General features: G+C 42.4%; 1 protein-coding gene across 1 annotated transcript in view; it reads right to left on the reverse strand.

Annotated features, from left to right (window-relative positions):
* The window catches only part of LRP6 (LDL receptor related protein 6), a 127,064-nt gene extending 104,802 nt beyond the window's left edge, over positions 1-22,262 (reverse strand). The window contains exons 1-2 of the mRNA XM_054399948.1: positions 22,235-22,262; positions 8,312-8,705 (exon numbers count right to left, since the gene is read on the reverse strand). Of these exons, the coding sequence (XP_054255923.1) occupies positions 8,312-8,705; positions 22,235-22,241 (401 nt within the window). The 5' untranslated portion in view covers positions 22,242-22,262. The remainder of the gene's footprint in view (positions 1-8,311; positions 8,706-22,234) is intronic.
* Between the last annotated feature and the right edge of the window lie 1,268 nt (positions 22,263-23,530).

The following is a 23,530-nucleotide window of genomic DNA, read 5'->3' on the forward strand; positions in this document are numbered from 1 at the left end:
AGCAGATGCAATTTCAGTAGAAGAACCTTCTACTCAAGAATTGAAGAGATTTTTATGCATCATTGCAATTCACAGCAAAAGGACCACATAAGCTTCCTTTGCAAGCCAGTTTTCTTGAATTTTAGGGTAATTTTGAACAACCTGCTAAGAGAGCAGAGATCATACTTAGCCTTTGAATAAGAAAAATAAATTTCACACTTACATAGATTTATTTAGGGGGAAAAAAAGCTCTCCGACTTAACAGAGCTTTTAGCTGCATAATCTTCTATCTTTAACACTTCTTGCTCGACGTGACAGAAGAAACTTAATACAAGTAATATCTTATGCTGAAACATGGAATTAAGATGTAAAAGCGAGAAACTAAAAGGTTCCCATGAGAAATGAAAATGTAAAGTATGTGTTAAACAACCCTAGGGAAAGAAAGGAGGCAGTGGGGGGGAGAAGCCCAGCATGGATGCTCTTTTTTAAAGTGTTATTAGAAGGATTCTAATTAAAGCATTAAGGTCCAGAAAATGTGTTACTATTTTTTTTTTAATATTTCTACTCATCAGTCCAAGGGCAAAAAAAAAAAAAAAACGGTTTCCACATTTATGGGAGTTTGGGTCTTTTGTGTGAGGGGAAAGAAGAAGTGTTTGGGGTTTTAGGTTTTAAGGTACAATATAATTAGAATATTTCAAGCATAAGATACAATTAAGTAGACACAGACACCACAAGTACATATTACATATACATTCTCACCCACACATATGCATTTAAAGCATTCCATTTCAAATCTAGTGCATTACTGTGGGACAGCATCACTGAAGTGACCCTGCTCCCACGGCCAAGGCTCAGGTTTTTCTATTGCTTGTTTTTATTATGAAACACCTGCTACTGGCCCGGATGTTTTAACAATAGCCTGGAAGGGGACAGCCCCTACCAAAGAAACAGAGACCAGAAACTCAGTGCATAGGATACAACCATACAACAAAGAATTAAAACTAGTAATTCTTTCTCCAAGCATCAAGCATCAACTTTTGCTTTGCTCAGCTTATTTTCAGGTCTTTTAGTACACAGATCCTGAAATGGTAGAATTGTACCAGTTCAGACACAGGTCCAAATGGCAACTCTGGCATGCTAAGTGCTATGCAAATCAAATGTGAGACTCTGGAATAGGCTGTCCAGGGAGGCTGCAGCTGCCTCCTGCCTGTGGGTGTTGAAGGGTGGCCTTGAGCAGCTGAGGCTAGTGGAGAGGTGTCCCTGCTCATGGTGGGGAGGTTGGAGAAGAGCTCTGAAGGTCCCTTCCAACCTGAGCCATCTTGTGATTCTCCTGTCCCAAGGTCACAAGTTCCAGAAACTTACTTAGGTATTTTATTAGGCCACCTCACAATTTATGTCCTTGCTATGTCTTCCTTTCTTACTAGCTACACTGCAAAAGCTGCATTTGCTTGATGCCCTCTCTACAATGTATTACCCCATGACATTTCATCTGAGCACTCCACAGAGAAGACAGTACTGAAATACACTCATTCTCCACAGGGATAGCCTTATTTTTTCCAGGAATGCAGCCAAACTAAGATGGTTCTTATATAGATTTTTTTTCCTCTTTCTTAATGGTATCACACTTTCATACAGCTGAGAGCCATGATTTTCAATTTTTAAGCAAACACTCTATAGTTTCTGTAAAGCATATTATCAGTATGTTTCACATCACGCTATCAAGCAAATTTATCAGCTTTCAGCACAAAATAAGGCATAAATCAATCAATCAATCTTTTCTGTGAACAACACAAATCCAAAAATCAGCTTCCTCCAGCAGGCACAAAGTTGACTTCCTGCTCCATTTTCTGCAATGCAGATAAAATCCTTGGGTCTCAAGTTTGGAAAAAACTTTAAAATGTCCACATTTCAGTCACTCCCCAAAACACTAAGGAGGGGGTAGGGAGGAGGCACACAGTCCACAACCAACCAAGCAACGCTATATTGATTTGTTTTTTCTTTTTATTTTTCCTTCAGCATTCCTCTTTCCAGGCACACACTGCACAAGCCCATGAACAAGCAGGCTCATTAAGGCCAGACACTACCACATGTACAATGTGTTTGCCTACACATCACAATGCACAGGTATACAATGTGTTGGCCTATTCATCACATTGAGGATTGAAGAGTATAATCCCAGGTGATAGCAGAAATTGTTCTTGAGAGCGAAGCTCATTTAGAAAGTGAGATAGTCCCAAGATCACAGAACGTTAGGCGTTAAAAGAGACCTCAAAAGCTTATCCAATCTGACCCCCCTGCCAGAGAAAGTTTCAATCATATTGCAACAAACTCTCTATGAAGTTATCATTTCTAAAAATCTTCCTTTCACAGCATCCTGCCTTTAAACAGCAGAGAGATTACAAACAGCTTTTTCCTAAGATGAAGTATAAAAATAATTTCTTGCAGCAATTTGCAATTGCTAAGCCAAGTCAGCTGCAATGATTTTAGTGAGCAATAGAAAGCTCTCTCCTACAAGTCTTATTACACATCATGGATTTTCAAGTAATGATTTCCTGACAAACACTGTCAAATTATGCAAGTTAGAACTAGGGGGGAGAGGAGGGATCATTGTATTTGTTTGGTTTGGGTTTTTGTTACTCTGATCCTTTTCCCAGAAATAGCACAGATGTTCCTTTAAAGACACTGCTTCCTTAACAGCAAATGTGCCTTTGAATTTCTCAGTCAAGAATGCAGAATGAACAATATATCAGATTATAAGTCTCTGCTGTAAATTAATATGGCCCCTTTGAGTTCCTCTTAATAGTTACTAAAAATTCTTAGAATTATTTTATTTTTAGAAGTGTGTGAACAAGCATTTTTTAATTACCACCTAGCTAGTAACACTTACCAGAAGTCTAAAATCATGATTTAAAGAAAACCTCACATTCCTTGTGTTCACTCAGCATAAAGCTTCATTGAAAATACTGTTAGTGAAAACTTCTTTGCTCACAATTTATTTTTTTTTAAACACAACAGGTCTTCACAGTCTAGACTTCGATGCTAAGTTATAATTGCAGGGCCTGAAAATTCAGCTAAACAGAAGCATGCCCAAAGACTCATCACCAGAGGTTCTTCACACAGACCAGAAATTACTACCTCAGTTTAAATATTTAGTTCTAACTTATTAAACAAACACTGCATGCAAATCTCTGAAGTACACATTAATACTTTACAGCCAGTTGCATACAATTTACTAATTCTTATCACCCCTGTCAGTGCAGCACTGAGGCACTGTCAGTGCAGGCCAGATCATCCTCTTGACTCCAGACCATCATTTAACACACTACATTCAGAGGCCTCACCAGAACAAGGCCAACACCGAAGACACAAAGTGACAAAAAGCCACTGAATGCAGTGTTTTGACAAACTCTAGGTTTCTAGATGCAACTATCTTATTAACAGGGAGGTTGGCAGAAGGGAAAGCACAGCTCTAACCTGAGCCAGACCATGGTCTTGTTTTCTAGCCCAAGCACCAAATGAAGGAGGTAGGAATGAAAATCAAAGGCTATTTTCAGACTTGCCCACAGCTGGAGGAATATGCAACTAGGATATCTGAGTCTGTAAGAACAACGGTTGTCCTGCACAAATCAATTCTGTGCACTCTAGTTTGATTTCTAACAAGCCAATTCTCTCCCATCTCTTTCCACAATGAGAAAACTGAGGTAGACTATCTGAAAAGTAAAGACAAGACATTAGTGAAAATGTTCCTCAGAGTTTCTGGCAACCTCTAGCAGCAGGGTGAGGATAGGCAGTCAATGGCAGTAACATCTAAAACCAGCACAGCGAGATTTACAAGAGAGGTCACCTCTGCAAGCCTTCACTCTTTTAAATATGTGGGTTTCTGGTTACTTTCTGGTTACCTCCCTTCACCTCCTCCTTCAGATGAGAGGAGAAGAGGAGAAAGAAATTAACATTTTAAGCCGTGCAATAAAACACCACCTTTAAAATTTTAGCTTCTAGCCACATGGAAATATCCTAACTTAGGACTGGAAACCAGATCACATGAACCATACATGACAAATCTCAACTAAATCTTGCAAAGCTTTGTGAAAGAGCCTTTCAAAATGAGCAGACTATCAAAACAAGACAACCACTCCCACCCCCACCCCCCAGAAAAAATAGAGTTCAACTTCAGTGCTATTACAGTAAGTATTTCCAAAAGCCACAAATATCTTCATAGGACCAACAGCCATACCCCACACACCCTATATTTCAAAGGCAGAGAGAGCAGAAGATGGCACTCCAGATACTATGCTAACCTTTTGCAGGATGAAGCACTGCTTTGCATGCTGGCAAGTTTTGAATCCTGTAGTATAATCCTGGTCTAGGCAATCTTTCATTTGTAGTCTCCCATGCTTAGAGATTCAGGTCACCTGACAGTCCCTGTGCTAGGATCACCAAGCTCCTAGCAACACAGGTGCTGCATTTCAGATCTTCCAAGAGGAAGCTCAAGAGGCAGCTCAAGAGGCAGGCCATTCCTGCTGCATATTGCACAATACGTGCAATCATATTGCAAACTTTTGTGTTAGTGTCACAAAAAAAACCCACCCTTTTGGTTTAATATCCTAGCTGTTACCACAATTTAGTGCTGTATTTGCAATCAACATCATCTTCCAATCAACAGAGCCTCCTGAGGTGAAGAAAGATTAAATACACCTTAGAAATCTATGCACCAACACCACAGCAGTCTGCAGATTTCATATCAGCTAAACACTAGGGTAGAAGTCAGCTAGACAACCTCACAATTAACTCCTTACTGCACAGCAAATGCTTAGCCTGTGCTATAAGCTACTATTGGCAGACAAGCAGCAGAAAGATTTTCAGCCAGAAGCAACCTGCTCAAGGGAGAGGTGACATCAAGCAAGAGAGATTACCAAGTACAGCCTTCAGTTATTTGCATTATCTGGGTAATTTGCATCTAAGGTATTATTTTATATGATGCTAACTTGAATGCAAACAAAAAACCTCTTCATTCAACTGAATTTACAAAGAAATTCTGGGGTTTTTTTATTTAAACTCCCCCCCACCCCCCGCCCAAATCAGAGACACTGTAACTATTATTAGAGCTGTCCATTTTCCTTTCCTTATATTGTTGTACAACATCTACCACTCAGCAACACCTACTACCAGTTCCCAGGAATCTTTTGTTATGATGTGCACATATAAGGTCCATACAGCTGCCTTTGTGCTTGACATGATCAGACATAAGTTTCCAACTCTCAAACAAACAAAAGAAGTAGGTCCATAAAGAATGAGCATAATGTATTCTCTGCAAAGGTTGGCATGAAAAAAATTATAAAGAGAAAAGCCTTCTGAGGGAGGGGTCTGTGTTAAATCTGAAGATCTTCTCCAGCACACAAGTATTTCATCTAGAAATCAACTTCAGCTGTCAAAAAGCGTTGTAGCTCTTTGTACTAATTCCATTCATTAACTGGAAACCTTTACAACCTGAAAGCTTTACAAGAGTTTAACAATTAAGGTAACTCTGTAGAGTCACTTGATTTAAAACATGTCCTGAAAAGTAAGCAATTAGTCAGCACTTGCAGAAGGCACTTAAAATTCTCTTTGTGTTGAACAATGCATCTAGAAGTGAGAAAAGCCAGTTCACTTGGTCCCTGCTTCTTAAGAAGAAAGCTGATCGACTTGTCTGAAAGGTAATTTGGGGGGGAACTGTAACAACGATAATGAAGCCTTTCCCCCGAGGACATAAGGGCAATACAAATAAAAAAACCAGCAAGAAACGGCAGTACACTGCATTTTTAAGCACTACTTGCTCAAGAATCTAAATAGTTGTTTGGTTCTTGGTTGTTTTTTTTGTTTGGTTGTTTTTTTGTTTTTTTATCTTGAGTGCTGAAGCAGAAAAATAACTCTTCCACTTCCTCGACTTTCATATGAACCTCAATCTGATGCTTTCCTGCACATGGTAGTCTAACACATGAACTTCCCCTGGCAAAAAGTCAACATTCAAGTGTCAGAGAATGTATTATTCCCAGCTGCTGATCTTATTAAGCAGGTCTTGTGTTTTACAGAGTTCAGACATGAAAAGTTTCAGAGGATGACTAGGATCAAGAAGACTTCCTGAAACTACCCCAAAAGCCCCTAGATCACTTCAGAAGAAAGCTGAACAAGCACCTCATGCCCTTCCTCTTCATCTAATGTCCCTTCTCCTCTCTCCTGGTACACACACAATATTTCACTAGGTATCAAGACAACTAAAATAGTGTACTGTATGAACATGTGAAATGAGAAGCTTGAACTTCAAAATATACATAGGAGATGACCCATAAGAGTCTTGATATTTTAGATTCTGATGGCTTCCCAGACACAAATGCCTGAGTAAAAATTAAATTTGGCTGCTGTGCCTCAGTTACCAGCTGAGAAATATTTTCCATCAGCAAAGGTATTACAATTCTCATTACTGCTAACAGAAAAAGGAGCTAAGTGACTTCTGCTCTAGGATTTCAGTTACATACACACACAGCTAAGGGATGCATTTGGCAGTAGTAGCAAAGTTACTCTTTATCACTTCTACTGTTGCTGTAATGTGCTCTGAAAGAGTCAAATCATATTCCTCTGAATTATCACAACAGCACTGAGTAGTGATCGCTGAATACCCTACAGCAGATCAGTTGCTAAGAGAAACAGTGCTGGTAAAACACTATATTTTTCCCACATGGCAGACTGGCAAGAAAACGCCCTATTGGTGACTACCTATTTGTGCTAGTTCACACTGCTCTTTACACTTCATTTCAAAGTAGCACTCATGTTCTCAGTAAGAGTGATACATATAATAAATGTGTGTGCACAAACACAGAACAGATGACTAAATTGGCACTTAAGTCATCTTGACCATGAAATATTTGATATATGCTATTTTAGATCAAGTACACTTGACAAACTCAAATGGGACTTGTGGGTAATGATAACCTTAATGCAAATTTTGCCCCTAAATCATTTCATGAATTGCAAGAGTTCATAAAATTCTATCTGGAATAGCCATCAACCGAATGCAACAGGAGATGGATTAGACTGCAGGAAAATGAGAGTGGTTTTGCTTTTCCAAGTTTCAAATTTTATTAACTGTTTTTCGATCCTTCTGTGGCTTATTCCTGCCACTGTCTGCCAGGCAATGGTGAGAAAAGATATTTACAAGGCTAAAAACCTGTAAATGGAATGCAGAGAGGCAAACATACAGGAATAGACTGGGGATTGACTTGTTTGTTGTTTTTTTTTTTAATTCACATCGCAGTGCTGACATCACCCTTCCACCTACATGTCGGAGGCCATTCTGAAATGTAACCAGATTTATTGAAAGCTTCTCTTATACAACTCCAAACAAGAACTGCACTTTTCACAAAGGCAGTATGATAAGACAGAAGGAGCACTGCTGTATTGCCTTCCCGAAAAAACAAAGGTGATCTAAGGGCTGGAGCAGCTTTGCTATGAGGACAGGCTGAAGGAGCTGGTCTCATTCAGCCTGGAGAAGAGAAGACTCTGGGGGGATTTTAGAGCTGCCTTCCAGTATCTGAAGGGATCCTACAGGAAGGTTGCAGAGGGACCTTTCCTGAGGGTGTCTAGAGACAGGACAAGGGGGAATGGTTTGAAGCTGAGGGAGAGCAGGGTTAGACTGGATCTAAGGAGGAAGTTCCTCAGTCCAAGGATGGTGAGACTCTGGAATAGGCTGCCCAGGGAAGCTGTGGCTGCCACCTCACTGCGGGTGTTGAAGGCCAGGCTGGATGAGAGGTGTCCCTGCCCATGGTAGGGAGATTGGAGATGAGCTCTGAGGTCCCATTCTATTATTCTGTGATAACCTCAAACTAGCAATTTATGTAACATCACCAAGCACACCACTGAATTCAGGATCAAAACACCATAAGCCAGATGCAGGGGTTCAAATGAGAGCTAAGAAGAATTAGTCTTGTTCCCTCAAGGGTGGAGACAGGAACCCTTCTGTAAACATTCTGGTGAAGTTCTGTTAGAACTTCTCCTTTCCTGGTCACCTTCTGCACTACTGCCAAATAGGTTTCCAGTGATTTTAAAAAAATCTGATGATTCCCAGTCAGTCACAAACCAGCATGAACGCGATTTCAGAAGTGTAATAAATTCTTTTCAGACCACACTAACGGAAAGAGAAGCAAACAATGCAAAATGGCTTGGGCTAACTTTGATAACAATACCATCACACTTACTTAAAATCATTCCAAAAAATGAGAAGTAGCAGCAAGTTTACTACTTGTAATTATTTTACTTTACCAATTATTTTATTTAATGTTTGTAATTATTTCAGACTTACCCTCTCGCAGGATCTAAGGCAATCGCTCTGGGCTGATCCAGTTCTTGCCAAAACAAAACTTTTCTCAGTGATCCATCTAAATTAGAAACTTCGATTCGATTTGTTTCGGAATCTGTCCAGTATAATTTTTCTCCCAGCCAGTCGCACGCCAGCCCATCAGGTGAGAGAAGTCCAGAAATGACCACATTTTGTACACTCCCAGATTTATTGAATTCTGTTCGTTTAATGGCTTCTTCACTGACATCACTCCAGTATATCAACCCCTTCACAAACACGAAGTCCACTGCTGCTGCATCCTCCAAGCCACCCACGATCACCGTGGCGTTCTCCTTCCCGTTGGCAGCATCCACCAGTCGCAGGTCACGTCGGTTCGCATACAGCAACAGCGGGGCAGCTTGAAATGGGAGAAAGAAGGGGTGAGGGGACAGAGAGATGGATTAACACCACTCATGTTAAGTATAACTTGCTCTAAAATGGTGTATTGGGTCATAACTACTAACTTAAGACATTTTTTTAACAATAACGGGCCAGGTGACATTTTGACATTTGACTGAAAAGCAGCATCCCAAAGCCTTTCAGCAGTGCTACAACTCAAGATGGTAACTTCATAATGGGCAGCTCATCATTCTAGGCTGTGCATTATTAAAATAACATTAAAGAAGTAGTTGGATGAGAAAGTGGGATTTGAAGTGATCAAGTGAGACTGTTTATAGAGAAGGATAGGATGCTGAAATAAAAGTCTGAAAGACCAGGGTAAACAGTTTTCTAAACACTTGGTGCTGGCCTACCTGAGGAAAGATTCTTTTTTCTTTTTTATTATTTTTTTCTAGAATTTAGTCACACACACCCCACTTCTACAAAAGCAGCATGCAGGTACATACTACGATTGGCTCCTCTACCTGTCACCACACAGATTCAACAAAAATCTTGCAGATTTACTCATCAGAAAAGGTGGGCAACTTTGAAATTCTAGCAGGATATATGTCCTAAGCCAAAAGGTTTGCATTTATAGAGCCAAACATGAGAACAATGAAGTAACATCAAGGGCTACGCTGCCAGAAAAGGTACAGTTCTTAGTATGAGAAACCCACACTGAAACACTAACAGAGCCTTCCTGAAATCCAAAACCTAGTTTCCACACTCAGACTGCTCCACTCATTACCACAAAACTCTATCAAAGACATTGCCACATGTGCATTGGGACAAGTTGAAGGAATGAAGAAATTCCTTAATCTACTTCCACATAAACAAGAGGAACAAAGAAATCCCTTATCTACTTTAACATGAACAAGTTCTGCTATATATGGAACCTTTTCTTTCTTCTTGTGGTTTTGGGTTTTGTTGGGTTTTGGTTTGGTTTGTTCATTTTGTTGTTTGGGTTTGGTTTTTTTAAACCTAAATTGTTTAGGCTGTCATCCTCATCTGAGAAACGTAAAATATAAAACGATTTATGGCAATCTTTAGATACAGAGCTTTCAATATGAAGAAAGAGGGGAAGCTTTGTTGCTTTTAATAATGCTAGATTTGTATTTCCTTGCATAATTTCTCACCCTCTAAAAATGTAAAATTAATTACAGTGGAGTTTCTTAAAGTGAAAGCTGCTTATGATTACTACATTTTTCAAGGGGGGGTGGGAAAAAAAGTGAAGTGCATTAGATGTACAACCAAGCCCTCTATATTTTAAAGCTTGCATAGAATTTTAACCTGGCAAATCACTTTAATAGCCATCCCAGTGTCATCTGGCACATGATAGGAAAGCATGCATCCAACTGGCAGAGCTCTCTCTAATCAGAAAGCATGCCCAGCATTGGAAAGAGGTAAATCCAGGCACAAATGAGTACAGGTTCCATTATTATGTGCAACACAGAGCAAGAGTACCCCTGCACACAGCATGCACTGAATTGGAACATCAGACATGTCAAGTGTAACCACCGAGGCCTGAAGGCCCTGCTAAGCCTAACACAACCTCACCGCACAGGTTATTCACTCCTTGCTGGAGCTCAGAGCTGGCTGAGGAAGGTCTGGAGAAAACCTCCTGTTCATGAATGATAGAAGTTATTTCAATGATAGTGAAAAGAAACACAGCTACACTTAGGATGTGCAGTTTCAGGCAGACTGATTTGAAGCTGTAGCTTGTAACACATTCTGCAGGGCTGGCAGATGAAGATATGAAGCTTTGCAATTTGTTGTGACATTCTGGGATGAAGCATGCATCACCAAAACAACAAAACCAAGGTTTGTTCTCTCAACCCTCTCCAATCCTTACCAGAAAACACAAAGGCTTCAACATCCTATCAACCCCAACCACTGAAGCTGGCAGCATTATTACCTAGTATCATCGTTGCCGTTAATTTGGATCAAACAGCAATGCCAAATGGAAAATTGTGGCAGACGATCCCACCCTGCTCAATATAAATCACTTTTAAAGAAACCAGGATAATGAAAAGATGTACAGTTAGCAACTGTACTAAAAACCCATGGGGAAGAAGTCCAACAGAAACTCCTTTCAAATCTAGGCAACTGTTTTGCAGTTTCAGTTATAAGAGTGCAAAGAGATTCAACTCCAGTTTTTAAGAAGCTGAACTATTTAAATGTTTCTATTTCCTTTTCTCTAGACATCATAAAAATACATATTTTAATTGCAAAAAAACCCCAACACCTATAATATACTGAAGAGAGGCACTGATTTTAAAATGAAAAAAAAACCCACACTGCAAATCAACAACTGAAGGAGAAGTGAGAGTTCCCATGTCCTCTACCATCTGAGAGACCTGCATGGAATTTATTTTTCTGATTAAAGAAAGGTACCCAACACAGAGTAAAAGTTATGCTTAGTTAGAAAACATTATTTATTTACTTAACCCACCAGCAGGAACAAATCCTTGTTTAGAGAACATAAGGGTTAAAACCACCTCATGTTTAACACATTTGAACTCTTAAAAATAATTCCCATCATAAGAAATTCCTGTGTTACTGAGGCTAACTGCTTCCTAACTCAAATATTCACATAACCCCCCTCTCTAAGCTTGCCACATTCAATATTAACATCCAGACACTGCATTTTTTTGTCCTACCTTAACCAGTACAATCCACATCAGCATCCTTTTCCTCACCAAACTCCAGTTCTTGCACCAAATACTTCTCTTGGCTGCAACTCCTCTCTCTCCCCAACATACTGGGAGTTGTTAATCTCCAAGATACTTCAACCTAGTTTCCCTCACCCTTGGTTACTGACATCTTGCTTTGTACATCTGATTCGTGAGCTTTAAAACGCTGCAGCCCACAGGATGTGTGATGGTTTAAAACCGTCTTTTTAATTTTTCTTCACAAAGCATCCATGGAAACGTCAGGATGCAAAGTGATGACAACATAAAAAGATCACTTCACCAGCTATAAAAGTTTTCCCATTTTTCTGGTGTTTAAGTAGCAACTTGAAGCTGTCAGAATTTGTCTTTTTTTTTTTTTTAAACTAAGTCCTGAGGCCTTTTCCACAACTCCTGCGGCCTTTTCCATAGCTCCTGCTTGCTCCCTTTCCACTTTCAATGATCCATGATATCTCTGTGTGCCACAAGGTCAGTATTACCTTCAACATGCTCATTTTCCTTCACTGATGTGGAATCGAGCCTGGATAGAGCAATTAGCAGTCTCATTTTCCCCAAGCCGTGTTTTCCTCATACCCAACCCCCAGCAATGCTGTTCTGCTCCCTCACTTAACTAGGGGCCCCTTCCCCAGCTGATTCAAGGCGTTATATCAGTGACAGGTTTGACTGGGTTAGTGAGGTGAATCAGGTCAAGAAGTGGTCCAGCAAACTCCAAAACTAACATAAGGTGAGCAGCAGGGAGCTGGAATTTAGAGCAGCTCTCCACCCTTTCACTAGCAGCTTCCTAGATCTGCTCAAGATGTGACTGCAGCCACATCCTTTCTCCCCAGCTCTACTCTCAGCTGTCAGTTCCCAACTTCTCTTTTGCTTTAGCACCAGTACTTGTCCCATACCATGTCAAGACAACACAGAGAGCTGAACCATCGGAAAGCTACCAGGAGCCCCATTCCTCCTTTGCTGTGAATGGAGAACTGCCTCCTTCTCCTTGAACACCTTTGTTTTCACAAATAGACTTGCAGGATACAGCAAGCAACCATGAGTAGTAAACAAGCATAAGGCAGCCCAAGCATATCAGAAAGGACCTTTTTCTCCTTGTTTCAGCTAATCTAAATTATAGTCCACATGTAAAGCCAACTGAAGGCTGTTCAGATGGTAACTCAAAAGGTCACAGAAACAGTCAGGCTTGCAGTGAATTAGATGAGTAACCACATCAGTGCAAGAGCAGACACCAAGTAACAACATCACCACCATTTGGGATTCTGCACCAAGCTTCTACCATGACTTTTGCAGGCCTTTGGCCACACTGGAGCTGTGGAGACCAAGACACCCTGCAAGACTAGATGGTACAGAGGCCTGCTGAACAACAGGAAAAAAATTATCTTACTAAAGAGCTAGAAGGATGGAAGGAAGTGAAGAAGACGACAGGGTGGGAAAGGGAGTACAGAGAAGTCAAGGCATAAAAAGCCAAGAGACCTGGCACACACAATTGAAGTACACCACAAACTGCAGCTTATCTCAGGCTAAGAACTTTCTAAATGTCAGACACTGTCCATCAAATCATGCTGCTGGCAACAAGAGCCATACATGCAGCAACTGATGATTTCCAAATTATCACAGCATGCCTCTTCTCACTGTTGGCTAGCACACCCACACCAAACCTCTGGCCATCTTTCCATTACCTTGACTCTCCTACGCTGAAGTTCTTTCCATTGCACTCTCATGAGGATAAACCACAATACTTTAGCAGCTGACATTATCTTAACTTTATATGCTAAGACCACCTTGCCAACAACAATCTAGGATGAGCAGAGAGCTGTGCTCCCAGGTCAGATATCTACTTTCAGCTGCACTGCTATGTAACACCACCACCTTCTTCTGTTAACCTGCTGCTTACAAGAGGGAGCCACGAAGTGACAAGAAAATAAAGGTCACGACCTGGAAGCAGCACAGTACACTTTCCTTGGCCAGCAGCAGACTCTGGAAAGCAGGAAGGCTCCTAGGGATGTGTGACCAAGTCATACCATGACCCACATTAATGTCTGCAGAACCTCAACATTACTCTTCCCTTTTCCTTATAACCTTCCTTCAGCACTCTCCCAGTTTCTCGCATTTGTCAGAAGAACACACAGTGCTGCAGATGAAGTCATACCAGTTCCACACACACTGGCAATACTTTCCTAGTTCTCCTCTAAAAACAGCCATGTTTAAACTGACACAACATGTGTGGTGAAAAAGATAGCATGCATACAGCCTGCTGCAAAGCATCTCGTGTCTGCAAGGTATGTTTCTGACAGCTCTCCCAGCACACACCTTTGCTCACATAGAAAAGAAACTTTGTCAAGCTATACTGCACCAATCAGAGCCCCACATCTGAATAGGGAAGGTATTTTGCAATCCAAACTTGAAGCTGCATGATGACAGATGAGAGGACTCGATTGCACTGAAATAAAACTCTACCCTTCACACCTTCTGGTGCCATCATTTCCTACATCACTTCTATCAGCAAAGAACCAAACCCAAATCCTGTCACAGTCCTCACGGAGGTGTCGAGAGACTGTGCATTGCTTAAGGCCTCCACTGAATTGGAGTACCAAGACTAAACAGCACATGATGCTGTGACAGAGGTAGCCCATTTCTCAAAGACTAAGGCGGCTAAAGGCTGCAAGGTACATCTTGAACACCCTGGCAAACTGATATGGGAATGCTCCCAAAGTTTGTTGCTACTCTGGAGCTACTGCACTTTGTTCTGTGTTCCAGCCTGAACCTCACTTTTGAGGGTGCACGAGTAGTTAACAATGGCCTGGGAACGTCTGCCCTTAATCACTCTTGCCTCCTCACTTGCCTCCCTAGCTGGAGGACCCATGATGGCTAACACTCTGAGGAAAGAGCTCCAGTCAAAGGGTTTCACGCAGATCGGTAATGCCAAATGGACCAGAAAGATTCTGAGCAGCAGCAGACTAGTTTACCTTCAACTAATATAGGCTTTTTCCACACAGACAAGAAGTAGCAATGAGCTACTTTCATGAATTTATCTGAGCTGGCACGTCTAGCACTTAAAAAATATTTCTTAAGTCTGTCAGTTTCATCAGGTAAAAATTTGTTTTGTGGGGCTGTTTAGATTTTCTGAAGCAGTACCAGGAAGTTGTTATAAAACATGAACGCAGAATTTAGCATAAAAGACCCCAAGTGGAGGGCAGAATGACACATAAAACAGAGAAAGTTGCCAGTGCTGATAAGTACACCACAGAAATGACAGCCCTCAGCTGGGACACCATGGTGGAACTGATTTAGGGTGGAGGAAACAGGGTGGGGAGCAGCAGTACTGCCTGGAAGGCTTTATCACATTTTCATCTTCACTTCTCTGCAATTCTTCAACAAAGAATGTATCAGCTAGCCAAGGATTTCTTTGTGGCATGCATTCTAGACTAAGCTTGGTGAATGGCATCTTTGTCAGTTCATCCAGCACAAGACAGAATAAAATAAACCAGGTTGCCAGCTGGTAAAACAATTACACTGGGTTTGTTTCTCCAGCAGGTTAAAAAAAAAAAACATTTTCCCTAAGACAAGACAGTATCAACAACTTTGCAAAAATATGAAGAATTCACACTGAACTAGAAAATAGTTTTATGATAAAATGTGAAGAAAACACTCACAGTACAACCTTAAAACAACTTCAATCAGCCCAAAGGAAAAAAGTTCTCAAACCAAAATTACAGCTTTAATGGTCAAATTCTTAAGATTAGTAAACTTGCTACAGACTAATGGAATAAATAAGAATTCAGGTTAAAATGAACAGTTAGGGGCTGTTTTTTAAGAGGCAAGATGTGCACATATTTCAAAAACTTTGAATATTATGACACATCTGGGTTTTTTTAATGTAGTTGGGCCCAGGTGACTGATTTTATTTTTTAACATTCAAAAATGCTCACATCCCAGCATCATTAATGTCAAATCTTCAACAGGCTTACACTAGTTGTAGTTAGGAGGGATAAAAACCAAATCAAAACATACAGGCTCAGGATCCCTTGAAAAAGGTAAATGATTTACTCTTCTTCATGTTGAATAAGATTCCCTTATGGTTATCCAAAACAAAAAGAAACCAACCCATAAACAAAAAAATCATCAGCTTGGAAATATTTTACTTATGAATTTTACCATTACCCACTACAAAAAGATTTAACTGCTGAGTCCCAATTAACTTTTTGAGTTAGTAGAACAGCAGCGCATTTTCCAAACGGACACACAATAAGAGTCACCACAAGGTTTACAAATTCCTGCTCCTCTGTTATTCCTAATATTCCTACTCTATTCATCTATATGTAGACAAGAGGATTCTGAGATTTTCAAAGTGTTACCATTTTGATTACTATACTATAAGTAGCAGAGTTTTATTCAATACTTTGAAAGAAGAACAAAGGGAAGAAAGTCTGAAATTCTACACCACCTTAAAGATCTCTTACCTTCCACATACCCTTAGCTTTCAGAATTCAAGTAAACACATCAGCTGCCTTCTAGAAGCCTGAACTCTTTGACAACAGAGGAGAATGCTAAACACTGAGGAGTTCTGGAGGTATAAACAACTGTATCTTTACAAAACAAAGCCAAAACCATGCAAACTGTTTTTCTTCTGCAAACATATTGGGGAGGGAAGAGTAAGAGGAAAAACACAAAGGAGAAAATTGCATTTTGGTATCATAGGGATGAAACAAAATTATATAGCTAGTTGATTAAGATTTTCCATCTCCAATATGATTACTTTTCAAATCTGACATCAAGAGCTCACACATGGCCCTCATAAACAGAATTAAAACTATAATCCCATTTCTACCACATTGATTATATCACGAGGGAGTAATTCTATTTAGGTAATGTGATCCTGTAACAAGATACTAAAAAAAAAAAAAATCTGTATGGATGTTGCCATTTTCCATGTCTGTTTATATTAAAAACATCTCCTTATTGTTCTCTCTGTATAAATAATGAAGCTTCGAAAGCATTCCATCTTTTAAACTGACATGCTTCTTTCTCCAAAGAGTTTATAACATTTTGCAAAGGAAACAAAGTATTACTCACTAAATTATTGCTTCTTTGAAACTGCACTTCAAATGGTGTGTCCTTAAAAGTGTATTACAGAGGACACAGGAAAAAAATGTATTACAGGATTCCCATTCCATTCAGAGACTGCTAGGTTTGACTCAGTTTCAAAACTGGCAGGGAACTGTGCCAATGACATTGACATAGAAAGGTCCATAGCACAGCCCTCTCTCACAAAGAGACAAAAGCCCCACTCTGTTTTCACAACCATTTCACAGGAGAACACATGGAAAAGGAGAAACAGCGACAAGCTCACTTCTACTGCAAGCACCATCACAGTGTTCAGACCAAGTTCTGTCCACCTTGAGCAAGCCGAGCCTGTTCATGTTGTGAATCTCTTACCATAAATATTTATAAACTACAAGAATATCTAAAGAGCTTGCTGAGGGCTATGTCAGCTTGCCTGCCAAATACATAAATAGCAAAAAGTTACTTAGCATCTAGTGTGTCAATAGCCAGCATTTATGTCCAATCCATGATACCACAAAAGTATGACACAGCTTCTTTGTTCAGAGCAGTGTATTCTGCAACTCTGCAAGCAATATATACTCTGAAACTACACAACTGAGGTAGAAGTTGAAAAAAAACAAAACAATGCTGTTATTAGAGAATGCATTTCTTCCACCGAACAGCAATTACTCTCTAGAACAGCCATCACTACAAAATACTTGGCACAGAATAAGTGGCAGCTCTCGTTGCTTGTTCATCCTAAACCTCAAGTCCACACACCAACAATTGCCCTTGGTGAGCCACAGCATTTAGGTTCAAGGGCTCAGCTTTTAGGTGAGCAATACCAGCTGCTTTATACAGATTTTAACAGACCATCCCTGAAGTGTGTAAGCCAGTTGTACTCCCCCATGTCTTTCTAAGCAACTTGTATCACTTACCAGTTCAAGTCCATCTGTGGGAAATTTCTCACCAACCTAAATTCTGCCTCACTGGCAACAATTGCATTCAAAGGATAAACTGCCTCCACACACCATCAAAGAAGTGGGTGACAGCAAAGAACCTCACCAGCCATGTGTAGTTTACTAACCAAATCTCTTTTAGGTGAGTGGGCTGAGGTGTGAGGGTTTCCCACATGAGAACTGGGAGAGGAGCTGTGCACACTCCATGGCACAGCAAAGCCATGGGCTCAACCAGAAGCAGGAGCTTTGGTACAACTGCATTTCTGGTGCCACTCAACAAGAATACCTTCCTCTCCCTACAGCAAAAGGGAGGGGACTCTTTTGAAGAAGCCACCAGTAAAGCAATCCAAGTATTTCACATTTCATAGGAAACTAAAGAGGTCAAATATGCTGTGGACAAAGAATAGTGGTTAAGTCTGCAGATTGACTGCCACAGAAGTGAATGGTGACAAATGAGCAACTGAGACCTGTTGCTGTTTTTTTTCTCCTACTCCATTCCCTCAGAAGGAAGGGCAAAATTAAAAATCTTTGCTCTACTTGATTTGAGCTATAAAGTAGATCTTTTATTACTTGTACTGCAGTAGATCTTTTTGAAGCCAGCATTTTTGAGATGCGACATCATCATAAGGGTGGATTAGAGATGTAGAAAGGAATCAGATTTTTTCAGCTACCAAACACAGAGAGTTTAAAAGGCTGCTATGCTCCAGATCCTGACCTGTCTTCCTCCAAAAAGCTCCTCTACCCATTCTACAGCTTTTAGACAAATTCCTCCTTTACCTAGAACTCAGGGAACAGACACATAATCAGTTCACTAGGGAAAAAGGAAACACAAACATGGTTAACGCCCCTCTCACCAGTATTGGTGCAAAACCTAAACAAAGCTTTTTCACCTGAATCTCTTTAAACAACTGTCACTGAAGGAGACAAGAAGCCCATCATCCCCACATAACTCTGACAAGATAAACACAGCTTCATCCACATACCCAGAACTTCCCCGTGTGGTCAATGCATCTTGCCAAAAATGCTGCTTCACCTTACCTCCAAGACACAGTAAAAACATTCCAGCCTTTCTAAGTCCTAACTTTTTCAGTTTTAGAGAAAAGCTAAAGCAATCTGATGATAAGTGAACTGTATCACAGAGATGCAATTGCAAAACCTATTAAAGTAATGGTGGATTTTGTAACACCTTAGATCACGCTAATTTTAGACTGTTCTGTGGAGAGATGAAAGAGGAAAATGCATTGGAAATCACAGCAGACAAAGGCACACTGATTTGTGAGGAATCATACAATGACAAAACATGACTAGAATACAGTTGATTCAAGCTTGGGTGAAGAAATAGACTATGATGGTTTAAAAAAAAAAAATTATTCCAAGTCTCGCTGTCAAAACCTAAGTATTGTACAATCCTAGGTGAAGAGACCCAAAACATAGCTCCAGCTGAAATGCCACATTTCATCTCCAGTGTGGTGCTTCAGAACTCAAAAGCCTATTCCTTGCCCCCTTCTCTGGTTTCTAGTAGAAAAATACACACAAACACATTCGGTCACAGCTTAGCAAGTCCTGAACACTAGGCTCTTTTAAACTACAAGCAAAAAAATATTCAACAGCAAAGATTGCGTTTATCAAAAGCAAATAACAACAGATTAAAACCAATTAAAACATCAACAATATTTAAACAATAACAGATTAAACCAAACCCTCTTAGGAATGCCTAACAGGGCAGCAGTACTTTGAACGTGCCCATCACTAAACAGGCATTTTCCTTTCTTCGCTAACTGACCTTAAGCACAAAGATCTGCAACTTTCAGCATGTCTGCACAAATATAATTTGTAAGGTTCCTATTCAAGCAAGAGCTTTCTGCACTGTCTGCATGCTCAGGGTTTAAAACCAACACAAACTAGCAATTGCATTCTGACTGGAGAGTTATTTCTGCAAGAAAAGCCAGCCATGAATACTTGCAGAGGAAGAACTATCACTTATTAAAAAGCTGAAACCTCAGTTAAATACTTCTCTGTAGCTCCATGCCAGATGCTATTGCCTCTCTGAAGTTATCTAAGCAGATCCCGATTGGTTTCACAGCTGTCATGAAGAATATGGCAAACCTGCCATGCAGCAGCTCTACTTCATACCTCTGGGAAGTGGCTTCAGGAGGCACCGCTGATGGTCAGAGAGACTGGACTGTGACAAGGGTCAAGATGTTCCAGAATCATAGAACATTGTTAGGGGTTGGAAGGGACCTCCAGAGATCATCGGGTTCAACCCCCCTGCCAGAGCAGGATCACCTAAGGCAGGCTGCACAGGAACATGTCCAGGTTGGCTTTGAAAGCCTCCAGAGAAGGAGAAGTGTGACCCCTTTCCTCCATCAGTCAGAATATTAATAAAAAGAAGAAAGAAAAAAAGAACCTAACTCCAAATGACAGAACCTCCATAGCAAGCTGTCATGACAGTTACCTCCCACCTCTGAGAAATGCGAACGTCTGCCCTGAAAATGCCAGTAGGATCTAGTTTGATATCACAGTCATTGGATGACTTTGAAATGTGCCTTGCCCTGTGCATCCATTTCTGGCTAGCATGGTACGTCAAGTCATTATTAGTTTACAGGGCACTGAGCTTCCAGGTTAGCAGTTTTGTTCCTTGCCAGATCTGTAAACGAGCCTACCATAGTTACCTCAGACTATCAGTCCCAGTTCAGCTGCTGTAAAGCTCTGTCCATAGTTGTGTTTTTCTTAAGTCAACCAGAACAGGGAGACTAGTTCTGCAAACAGAGAGGATGCTGCAATCCACAAATAGACACTGTCACATTTTCTGCATCTGTCTCCAGCACTGCTGGCTTGGCATCCTTCACAGCACTGAATTCATGAAGCAAATAGTGAACTTCATAACTTCACCTCGACTTTCATGTATAAGCTCATTCATACTCATGCTGACACTGCCTCTGCCTCATTAAGGAACTGCTGACATCTCTTCTGAACTCAACACATCTTATTTAAACCAATCCTACTTGCATAGATGTTGTTTATTAAGGAGGATGCATGTGTTAAAATCTGATTTTTGTTTCTTCAGAGTTCAGCTGTTCCTGCTGTTTATCTCTATCTAAAGGTAACAATTAGTCAGTAAGAAATTATTCTCATGTCACAAACAGAAGATTAAGGCTTCAGGTAGATGATCAAACAGCAGGAGCACGTGAACACAGAAGCAACAAAAATGATGTCCTTAGAAACAGACATAAAGACCAGAAAAGAAATGACAGTCCAGATGGTTTAGGAACTAAATCTTTCTTCTGAGTGTCTTTTTAAGCATCATTAGGTATACAAATATCTGCAAAAGGACAGGTCTCTATTTCAGGATTAACCTGAAGAAATGACAGTGAGGCTATTATGTGACATTATATATGCCAGTGATTTCCACCAGAGCCTAACAAATGGTTTATTAAGAACGGGTAGGATTGCTGCTTAATAAAATGAAGTAATGGGTAGCAGTTTCTCTCTACACTACAGACCAAACTCAACTTTTAAAAACTGGGATTTAACCACCGCAATAGGAGAATGAAATGTTACACAGTCCATTGAAATAAACATTCTTGTATCTTTGGAAACAGGATACAATATGGCAAACAGATGCATAGGGGAGGGGGAAAAAAAAAAAAAAGAATATGGAGGAAAGGAAAAATTTTGTTTTCCAGACGACTGAACATCTGGAGATTGAGCAGTCACTTTGACCTAAACCACCTTTACTGTAACTTTGTTCATAGCACAGTACTGTTGAATAATTTTCTAAATCAAAGTGTGGTCGATTAACTGTTAGTAATTAATCTCTGACCTCATCTAGCACAAAAAAATAGAACAGCAAAATGACGGATGCAAATACCACAGGTGACTGAACCCGATCAAGAGTTGCTGTAGCAAAGTTTACAACATTAAAAAAAAAAACCAACCCTCTCTTTTTTTTTTACCAGTTGTGCCCTATCAGACAAGAAATGTTGTTGGAGAGGGAAACTGGAATAAAAATCTCAGCTACTTTAAGTGACATCCTCTTGTAAGGCATTCGACTGCCGACTGCAAAGTGTACGAACATCCATGGCAGTTTCACCAGAGAAACACAAACTTCTCTGGAGTCCCAGCGCAAAGCCAGCACAGCTGAGAGGGAGCCTTCATTCCTTTCCTCGCCAACTCCGCACGCTCACTTCGGAGGGTTTCAGTGAAACACCACTTCCCGGGCGCTTCCCAACTTTCCTCCCAACACCTCCCCGCTAAATACGTGAGTCTCCCCGCACCCCCCAGCAGCCGGCAGGATGAAACCCCACTCTCAGTGGGAAAACGACAGGAGCCGAGTCACAGGGGTATCAGACTGACACCGGGCACGGCAGAGCTGCTGCCTCACGGCCAGCTCGGGGGGTAAGGAAAGGCTGGGGGGGAGGGGGAGAACATGTACAGCTTTTGAGGAGGTTGGATTTTTTTTCTTTTCTTAAAATATTTTTTTTTAAAAAACGATAATAAAGAAGAAAATAAAACAACAACAAAAAACACCACAACTTGAAAACAACAATGGAGTGACGAGCGAAGCGGCCGGTGTCCGCTGGCAGGGCGAGCTGCTCCCCAGCACGGCTGGGGCTGCCGAGCCGGGCCGGGCCGACGGGGAAGTTGCTCGGGAGCCGGGGTGGCCGCGGCGGCGGCTGGGCGAGAGAGCTGCCCCCGCGCCGGGCCCCGCGCCCTGCCGGCAGCCAGGCCTCTCCCCTCCCGCACGCCCAAACATGGCCCCTCGCCACCAACCCTGCAACTTTTCCCCCCCTGCCCCCCCTCGCCGCCGCCCCACTCACCTCTCATCAGGGAACAAAAACTGCAGGCAAGTAGGCTGCGCAGGACGGCCCCCATCTTCCTTCCCTCCTCGCTCTCACCGGCGGGGAGGCGGCGGCGAGGAGCAGCACCTCCACTGCCAGTTCATGCTTCCAGGCGGGCGGGGAAGGTGGCGGGGAAGGAGAGGGAGGGGGTGAATGCGGGGAAGGGCGGCCACGGAGATTTTTTTTCTCCCTCGCCGGTTCCTAAGAGGCCACTTGCCCCACCGTGCCGCCACGGGAGCGGGCGCTGCCTTCCATGCCGGCCGCTGCCGCCACACCGCAACCACCGCGGCCGTTCCCCCACCCACCCCTCCGCTCGCTCGTCCGGCCTTCGCCTCCACCGGGCGCGCACAGGCGCAGGGATACACTCCTACTCCTCCTCCTCTTCCTCCTCCCCCTCCTCCTCCTCCCCCGGCCCAACCCCGCCTCCCCGCGCCGCGCCCGGTCGGTTCCTGGCTGCCAGAGCAGTGCCCGCCCCCCCCGGCACCTCTACCGGGAGGGAGGGAGGGAAGGAGCGGGCGGGCGGAGGGGCGGGGCAGGGCAGCTTCCTTCACAGGGCCAGTCCCAAGCACACGCTTGGGCGCCCCGCGCCTGACAAAAGCCCCGCGGAGTCCGAGGCGCGGCGGAGTTGGGCCGCTGGCAGGGAAGTGGGTGGGTGGGATCGCGGTATCCCCCGAGCTGCCCGCCCACGGGGTAGGGTGAGGGACGCGGCGGGGGACGTCCGCCTCTTTCGCATTCCAGCGGCACTACTTTCCTACCTTCACCGCCGCCTGCGATACGATCCGCGGAGCAAGATCGGTTGGGAGGGACGGAACTACTTTCCGCCACAGAGCAGCCGCGGTCGGCGGTGGCACAAAGCCAGCGGCCGGACCCGGGCCAGGTGTTGGCCGCTCGGCCGGACAGCGCGGGGCGCCTCGGAGTCACCGGCTCCGACCTTGCTTGCCAGTCCGCTGGCTCTCCGTGAGGGACTCGTTGGCGCCGCTGAGGCGCTCCCTCGGCCCTTCCCTAGGGCCTGGCGCTCGGGGTAGCAGCAGGGGCACGCTCCCGGGTAAATATTTATGGGCCTGAGCTGGCCTGCCGATTGAATTAGGAACAAAACGGAGGGGAGAGCGGGGACTTGGAGCAGTAGAGTGTCGCTGTAGAGGAAAACCAAAGCAGTATGATGAAATGAAGTTACAGTTACTAACCTCTTTGGGGAGGTTCGAGAGCTGTAATGTTGACCCTTCACAGAGCGTTCCTTGTCGGCATGCTGCTTGCCTGAGGGAATGGGGGGGTGAT

This window comes from Indicator indicator, chromosome 3 (assembly GCF_027791375.1).
Source record: "Indicator indicator isolate 239-I01 chromosome 3, UM_Iind_1.1, whole genome shotgun sequence".
Lineage (NCBI taxonomy): Eukaryota > Metazoa > Chordata > Aves > Piciformes > Indicatoridae > Indicator > Indicator indicator.